General features: G+C 39.7%; 1 protein-coding gene across 1 annotated transcript in view; it reads right to left on the reverse strand.

The window, feature by feature from the left end:
• WDFY4 (WDFY family member 4) overlaps window positions 1-7,842 on the reverse strand; it is a 404,997-nt gene extending 397,155 nt beyond the window's left edge. The window contains exon 1 of the mRNA XM_004716253.2: window positions 7,609-7,842. Coding sequence (XP_004716310.1) covers window positions 7,609-7,842 — 234 coding nt within the window. The remainder of the gene's footprint in view (window positions 1-7,608) is intronic.
• Window positions 7,843-9,213: the final 1,371 nt, after the last annotated feature.

Raw genomic sequence — 9,213 nt, forward strand, 5'->3', positions numbered from 1 at the left:
AATGAATGTACAAATGCACTTTACACAATTGATGTATGTATGGATAGTGATAAGAGTTGTATGAGCCCCTAATAAAATGATTTTTTTTTTAATTCCAGGTTTTTTGGGTACCCCCTTTTATGTATGTACACACACACATACACACAAGATATTGGTTCTGTTCCTCGGGAGAATCCTGACAATCTAGGTATGGAACCCCACTGCCACTGAGTCAATGCTGACTCATAGTGAGACCCTGTGGGTTTCCATGATTGTAACTGTTTACAGGAATGGAAAGCCTGTCTTTCTCCTGTGGAGCTGCTGGTGGCTTTGAACTGCTGCCCATGTCGCAGCTCAACTTGTAACCACTGTTCCACCAGGGCTCCAGGCACTTACCCTACACTCTAGAAATTCCAATTTTAAAAATACTCACTAGAGAAATTGTACTTACAGGGGAAACCTTAATGCAGCATTATGTGTGTCTGTGAAAATCTAGAAAACACTAAATATAAATACTTAATATTTATCCACTGGGCAGTGTATAGATAAGCTGTGATGCAATTGTGTATTTGAATACTACATAAAACATTAAATAAGGAATACCATAGAAGGATAGATGCATTTGAATTGTGGTGCTGGAAAAAAATATTGAAAGTACTGTGGATTGCTGAAAGGACAAATGGGCCTGTGTTGAAAGAAGTAAGGCCAGAGTGCTCCTTAAAGGCAAGGATGGCAAGACACTGTCTTAGGTACTGTGGACATTTTCATCGTATTTAGTAAAGTGGAGGGGCAGCGAATAAGAGGAAGGCCCTCAATGAGATGGATTGCCACAGTGACTGCATCAATGGGCTCAGTGGGGATGGCACAGGACCGGACAGTTTCCTTCAGTTGTGCATAGGGTCACGATGCGTTGGAGCTGACTTGGTGACACTGAACAACAACATATAAAACTGAAAAAGAGATAGTGCCACGTGAAACAATATAATAAATCCTAGAAATTGAATTTTAAGTAGAAAAGGCAAGTTACAAAAGTATTATAGTATTCCACTGAAATATTGAAATTATTTATACATATTGTTTTTATTTATGGGTATTATTATTTATGTGTGGTAGCAGTATATAACACAGAGCTGAAAAAAATAAAAATAAAAAAGCCTTCCCCGGGATTTCTGTTCGCTGAAGTCCCCAGCTTTGGGTATTTCTGTTCCTGGCGACCAACTCTCACCCGAAACTTCAATCTTTGGAAGAAAATGTCCTTCTGATCTGATATTTCTATGTTAAGATTATTTCCCTCCCCAGGACTGAGAGCCTCACTGTAATATTTTTTAAACAAATTCTGAAGCTTCTCCTGCACTGCCAAACCCCTCAAAGACCAATTTTCAGGCAGTTGACTCAGAATCAGTGACACAGTCTCCAGAGCAGTGGGACTCCACGAGCCGCTCCGCAATAAAGCAAATTGGGCCACAGTGAGTTGAACAGTAATTGTACACTGAGCAAAATCTCCCAGCACTCAGGTCCCTCCCTGCAATGCAATGGGCACTTATGGAGGCACCATTAACGCTTTCAGGCCACTGGGGTGCCATTTGATACACAGAGGCAATCTTTTACTGAATGGGACCTTGGAGACCCCAAAGAGTTAAGGCAACTTCCAAAAGGACCTAATTTTGTCCCAGAGTGGGACTTGCATGCTGGGAGATTATTGCTCAATATTTTAAAAAATTATTTACTAAAATGATCTAAGTTGTACCATAATGCCTCGTGGCTGTCCCCTCACATGGAAAGAACGAAGAGAAAAGTATGCTTCTGGTCTCCAAAGGAAAATTAGGCATGATAAAGGCTTTTGTGGAGAAGGGGTGAAAACTTGGCTTTTGTATAACAAAAAGTACCTGTTTGGCTTTCGAGTGTGATGTCAAAGCCTTTTTTGTGTGTCAGCTCTGAGTATATATTTCTGTAATCCATAAAAAATAAACAAGATCATTTCAAAATTTGGGTGGAATCATACTGTTTATGAAACTTGCTTTTTCTACTTAAAATTCAATTTCTATGGTTTATTATATTGTTTCATGTAGCGCAATCTCTTTTTCAAGTTTTCTATAGTTTTTAAATATACATTCAGTTACTCCACTACTAAAAAATTTAAGGATTTTGTCGTTAACTGAGCTCAAAACATTTCAGAGACTTTATATGAAATTCCTTTCTAATGTGATAGAGTTGGCCCTTCCTTTTGTAAATTAAAAATAAAAAGTGCTATTTCACTGATTTGAAAAAACAACAAAATGGGAATAAACCATGTTTCAAATTCCAGTCAAAGGTGGGTTAAAATCTTGGGTAGACAAGAATTGGTATTTATCCTCGCTGTCTTCTTGGGGCACCAAACTTGAATATAGTCATTGATCACCTTTATTTAGGAGTGTCTGGGAAGTCAAACCTTGAGAAAGATAAGGCTTTCTATTCCCTTACAGAGTTACGGTCTCAGAAAACCATCGAGTCAATTCTACCTGTCCTACACAGGGTCATTATGAGTCAGAATCAGCTCAGTGGCAATGAAAGAGTGAGTGAGAGAGTAAATGAGTGAGTTAGGGACTGAGTGAGTGAGTGAGTGGACTGACTAATTGAATGAATGAGGGACTGACTGAGTGATGAGTGACAGAGTGACTGAGTAGTCAAACAGTTAAAATTCTTGACTGCTCACAAAATATTGAAGGTTCAAATCCACCCAGTGGCACGTTGGAAGAAAAGCTTACTCATACTTCAAAAAAAAAATCAGCTACTAAAAACTCTATGAAACCCATTTTTCCTCTGACACATAAAGAATTGGAATCAACTCAATGGAAACTGGTATCCTTATTAAAGTTAAAATGAGTCATACTTGATTTTCATGAGAATAATTGGCTGATGCGCAATGCTGTGAATGAAATACCACTGAATGAGCAGTTAGTTAAGAAAGCCTACCTGTCTGTACACACACACACACACACACACACACACCTCTAAGTACAAACAATCTAGTATTTTATCCTTTAACACTAGGGAATGGGTGGATTTTTAGTCATGTTTTAAATTCCAATCCAATGTGGGTTAACATTAGGGGTAGATGAGAAGTGGTATTTGTCCTCACGGTCCTCTTGGGGCACTATACCAAGCCACCTCCAAATTTAGTGCAATAGCAGATACCAACAACAAACTCACTGCCAGAGCATCAGTACTGACAAATAGTGACCCTATAGGACAGGGTAGAACTGTCCCTGTGAGTTTAACAGACTACAAGTGTTTACAAGAGTAGAAAGCCCCATCTTTCTCCCTCAAAGCTGCTGGTGGTTTTGAACATCAACCTTTCAAATCACAACCCAATGTGCAATCACAGCAATAATTTATATTGCTCATGTACCTGAAATTTGGGCGGCACTCAACATAGACAAATTTTCTCTTCTTCCTTCCCCTCAACTGGGGCAGCTCTCCTCTTATTTATGGTAATGCAACTCATATGGCTGGTAAGTTGATGCTGACTCCAGGTAACTAGTACTACTTCAAGGTCAGGTGCCTGGGTTCCTCTCCACATAGGCATCTACATGTGGATGTTTTAGGCTTCCTTATAGCAACTGGTTACAAAAAGTGTTACAAGGAAAGATAGAGGAAGCTTTGCTTCTCTTTAGATTGGGGCCTAGAAACTGGCTGAATCCATTAGCCATGAGTCACACATCCATTCAGATTCGGGGGGTGGGTGGGAGGGGTTATATATACTTGGAATCCTCTGTAAAGGAAGATTTTGAACACAGTTGAACTCTCTCTAATATATTACATTTAAAGATTCACCACCACCCCATCTGTTCCACGTCCCAGGTTGTTTGTGCCAACCCAGGAGGGATTTTGTACAATTTACAAGGAATTTTCTACTTTACTACCTGCTTATCTTGAACTACATATTTCAGACGCTTAATTGCTAACTAAAAACTGCCTTAAAAGAAGGGCCTGAAAATTAACTTTTGACTAAAAACACAATTCTACTCTGACACACATGGAGTTGCCATGAATTGGAGTTGTAGCAACTGATTTGGTTTCTTGAACAACTATTTCCATAATGTTAACTTTCTCCATATCTATAATGATGGGATGTTCCTGTGCAACATGAGTATAGAGATAGTTATCATTCCTTCTCCAGACTCAGTGGACATCCAGTGGGTGCTACAGAAAAGTGTGGTGAAGAAATTAGATGGTGCAGGGCTATCAGATAGAATAGCACCTGCAATCTTCAAAGCTTGTTTCCAAACAAGTAACCATCCAAGTGAGATGTCAACTAAGTCTAATGGAATAAGAACACCAATATCTGTGACCCAAGGATTGTAAATTATATAATCCAAATCCAAAGGAAGGACTAGTATCCGAGTTTAAATTGTGAGATTATAGTTTGCAGGAGGTGTGGATGACAGTGGAAGTCCAAGATGCTCTTGCAAGATCTACACAGGAAATGAGTCTCCGAGGATTTCACTCTAACCATAATTGCTGGATGAGAATACACTGGTTACCAAACAGAGAATATTGGGTAGAAGACTAAAGGATACCAAAATGATAAACATGACTTGTACGGTTCAAACCTTGTCACTTTATCCCCCTCTGATACACTTTGGGCCTGATCTGGTTTTCAATATTTTGTTTTATTTTTTTTATATTGGGGTTTATCTTTGATATATTATATTGTCATTTTAGTTGTAGAAACCCACAGAAATAGGTCTACTCTATGCTATAGTGCCCTGTGCGTTGGAATCAACCTGACAGCAGTGGGTTTGGGGGTTGGGGTATCTACCAGTTAAGGATTCCTGGTCGTGCAGTGATTAAGCACTTGGCTGCCAGCTGAAAGATCTCAATGGCAGTGAGGGGGTGAATTTTGAGCACTGCTTTACTCTGACATTTATGCGAGTGCATGTGTCAAAATCAAGGACAACCAGTGGTAGTGGTAAGAACAAAGTTCCATCTTCCTCTTTCCCAAGTTCCTTTCCACCACAAAGTCAAAGTTACAAAGCCTAAAGACTCTGGCTTCTAGCAGTTCATTAGTTATAACTTAATAGAATCAACAGAACTGACTTACAGGATTAAGGAAAGAATACAAAGCTTAAGAAAATATTATGTTTCTAAATAATTCATCAGAGGCAGGCTTTCAGGATTCTAAAGTTAGTAGATTGTGTCAGCAGTTAGGGGAAATTCAGCAATGGGCTTCAAATATTCAGTCATTCAGTCAGTGTTCTGGAAGCTGATTGCAAAACACCAAAGTATTCCTCCCTCACAGTAGTCCAGATAATATAATTGATCCCACTTTCCATAAGGAAACTGAGGCTTTCCAATATCTAGCAATATGCTTCCCAAAACACAGCTGAAAAGGGATGGAGCCAGAACTTGAGCCCTGGCCTGCTTGACTCAAGCGTCTAAGTGTTCAGCCACAGGAGCAGAGCACTGCCCGTTGCTATCACATGGGTTTGGGAAGCCGTGCCAAGATTCAGTTCTAACTTATTATTTGCTAAGGAGCTGACTCTCACTCAGGGCAATGCTGTGTGTAGAGCATCAGAGGAGAACAGTGTTGCAGTATGTTCTCAAGGGCTGCATTTCTAGACCTAGCTAATCAGACATCTCTTGTGGGGTACCTCTCAATAAATCTGAGCCTCCAACAGTTCTAATAGAAATTGCTAGTTTGGGGATACAGTCCCAATGTTATTAGGTGAGATAATATAAATAAGTGAAGTGGGGTGGGTGAAAGTTATGAAGGAATAGGGGCCATGGTAAAATGGAAAACCCAAGTCCATTCTTCATGTGAGTAATCCAGGGATTACCTTGAATGGTATTAATTATATCTACCAAAACTATCAGGTATATCAGCAAATTAGGTTTTGTGTGAGAACTTAAATTTTCTTATTCATTTTTAACATTTGCAAGCTGACAATGTATCAGGGTAGAACCACTTACAGTAACACCACTAATCTACTGGATCGACACTCTGGCTATTGGAGCTAGGGGCAGCATGGGTGTGTGAGATTCTCTCTCTCTTGTCTTGGAATAGAGCTCTTGCTTGTGAGTTTGAATATATTCAAGTGGAGCTGTAGAGCGAAAATTATAAAAGTGGTCTTACAGAGTAGTATACGGATAGTTTGATTCTTGATGCTGTTTGATAGCCTTTGATCTGATGCAGGATTTAGCAAACTTTGGAGATGGAACAACCAAGAACAGCCAAGTCCTAACTCTTAAAAACCAGAGCAGCCCAGAAGGGAACACTAGAGTTCAGGGCCAGCCACTCAGCAGTGAATTGTAATGATCATTTGGAGGCCACTCAGGTTGTTCCTTCCATAAGGCAGAGTTAATATGGGCACTTGGGTGAGCCTGAGCCACCTGCCAGAAGCCGTGGTTCTAACATTGGAAGGTAGGGATAGGGATGAGAAATCTGAGTTACCGCTCCTATCTGTCTCTTCTTGTCCCAGTTGTGAAATGAGGTGGCTGGTAGTACAAGAAACATTGATGAAAATAATGAGCTGATGGAAGGTAAATTACCTGAGTGATATAAATGGTTAACACACTTGGTTGATGGTTTGAGTCTACCCGGAAACATTTCAGAAGCAAGTCTTCGTGTACTTTCCTCACAAAAATCAGCCACTGAAACCCACGTAACACTGTTCTACTCTGACACATGTGGGTTGCCAAGGATGCAAATCAATTCCATGGCAAGACCAACAATCAATAAAACAAAATTAAGTTCTCATAAAATATACAATTTTCGCTCTACAGTTTCACTTGAATATTTTCAAACTCACAAGCAAGAGCTCTATTCCAAGATAAGAGAGAAAGAATCTCACACACCCATGTTGCCCCTAGCTGCACAGCTCCAATAGCCAGAGTGTCCATCCAGTAGATTAGTGGTTATAAGTGTGCCATGACCAATAAAGGGAATGTTGATTCTGGGGACTCCTTGCTGATTAGGTCTCACTCTGCATTCTTGGCACAATTCCATCAAATGTTTGTGGTGCTCCCAGTCTTCAGCATTGACTCCCCTGAGTTTGAGAGTACCAGCAATTTCAAGAGTAGTTCTTGGGGTTGCAAACAGGTAAAATATTCAACAGCTAACAGAAGGAATGGATGTTCAGGTCCACCTAGTAGTGCCATGGTTTGCCCTTTTAAGGCCTGATGATCAAATTCCAAAAGATTAGCCATTAAAAATTCTACTCTGATAATCATGGGGTTATCATGACTTGAAGTCAACTCCACAAGAACTACTTTTAGTAATCTCAGGGGCTCCTGTGTTAGAACATAGTCCTTCTTAGATCCCAAAGGACCTGATATTTTTTAGTCTAGCTCCCAAGTTGAGATTGATATTCAACAGTTGAATTGCTTACTAAAAATTTTAACTAAAGAGATATTAGTATTAGGAGCCAACCGACTATCCTTCCCCAGCACCCTGTTGCCCTGGAGGATGAACCTTGCCCGCCATCTTTATTAAATGGTGCAACCTCTCCTGCAAGTAACCAATCAAATGTTACTTTTGATGATAGTAAAGCCACCAAATTCAAACTCAACTTCCAATTTATGCCATCAGTGGACCCTCCCAAACCCCCAAGAACTGCATTGCCCTGTCTTAAAAATCAGAATACCAACCTTTAGGAACAGGGAGAGAAGATTCAGCAGACTCTTCTGACGTTCAGATGGTGTCCTGAAAGCCACCTGCTTATATTCTAGAAATTTCTCTTCTACCATCTCCCAGAGAGCATTGGAGCCGGTGGATTGTCCTCCACATGGGGAATCAAGCTGCTCAAAATCAGACTGATCATCATTGTTGGAACCTGAACCCTGTGATTTGTGCCCAGTCTTCACAGTGTCTTCTGATTCCATGCCTTGGAAAAGCAGACCGGAATTCAGAGAGCGGCACGGCAATGAGGAGTTCTGTCACAACGCTTTCTGACGAAATTAGGCGTCAGGAGACAGTATTAATTCAGTCCAGTTCCTATTGAAGATGGTTCCTCTAAGAATCTGAAACAAGTGAAAATGAGGAAGACTTTTTTAAAATTCTGATTTCGATATGACTAACATATTGACACAATATGTGTCAGCCACTGTTCCCTGCTCCTTATACAGACTTATAGTTACAAAAAGAGATGAGTTTCTCATTTTCTTTATATAAATGAAGAAACCAACCAGGCCAAAACAATTCGGAAGCTTGAACTTGAGGAGAAATGCAACCATTAGCCTCAAAGCCTATTTGTCCATCTTAAAGATCTGATGTTGTTTCTCTTTAAAAAAAATGAGTAAGTAGAAGATAAGTATGTACTATTTCCCCAGTATTTATAGAAGCATGGGTTTCTGCATCTTAAATCACAACTTCCTCCTAACACATGTATAAAATGAAACTTCCTGGTTTTTACATTCTCAGTATTGTTTATTTCACTCTCAGTGTCTTTCAAAGACTTTATCCCCCAAAAGACCCTTTAAACCTTCAAGCTAACTTAAAGGAGCTCTTCAGTAGGTGCACACAGGCAAAATGTGGATAAGCCTAGAAACTCGGGGCAGTAGACAAATAGAATATAAATGTACAGGAATTAAAGGTCTTTGCCTGCAAGATAATCTTGGGAACGTTCCTTTGTCGCTTTGACTTTACGGTTGTCAAACTCTTGGTTGGTTTGTTGTTGTTTGTTTTTCAGAAGTGAAGTGAAGCTCCAAAGAGACTTCAGAATGCCTTGGAGCCTGCAAGACGTTGCCTCTAACCACAAGGTTCCCATGTGATGCGGATATCAGCTCTGTAGTCTGGGCAACACATGATCATCACAGGGCAGCAACCAGTTGGACAGACACACAGAGCAAGGTTCATCAGAGTTATGCTCTTGGCTACTGTGTTGAGAAAATATATCATGCTTTATTTTTGGCGCAGAGCACACATTACTTGAAATCTCTGATTAAGAGTTAGCTCAAAGTCACACATCCAGGCTAACCAAACTTTTTCATACTTTATGGCTCTTCTATCACACACACTTCTATTCTCAGAACTCATTTTCTTATCACAAAAATCATGTACAATCATGGTCAAAAATTGGGACAAAGCAAAATATTAAGAAGAATATTAAAATTTCCCGTAAGCCCACCACCTAGAAAATAATGGTTGATATTTCAGTATGGACCTATCCAGTCCAGATTTTTATTCATGAATATAGTGTTTAATAAAATATAACCATAATACTACTAAGGTAATTTTTTTATCTATACTTATAG

This window comes from Echinops telfairi, unplaced genomic scaffold (assembly GCF_000313985.2).
Source record: "Echinops telfairi isolate 266 unplaced genomic scaffold, ASM31398v2 ScPeMD7_7465;HRSCAF=8503, whole genome shotgun sequence".
Classification (NCBI taxonomy): Eukaryota; Metazoa; Chordata; class Mammalia; order Afrosoricida; family Tenrecidae; genus Echinops; species Echinops telfairi.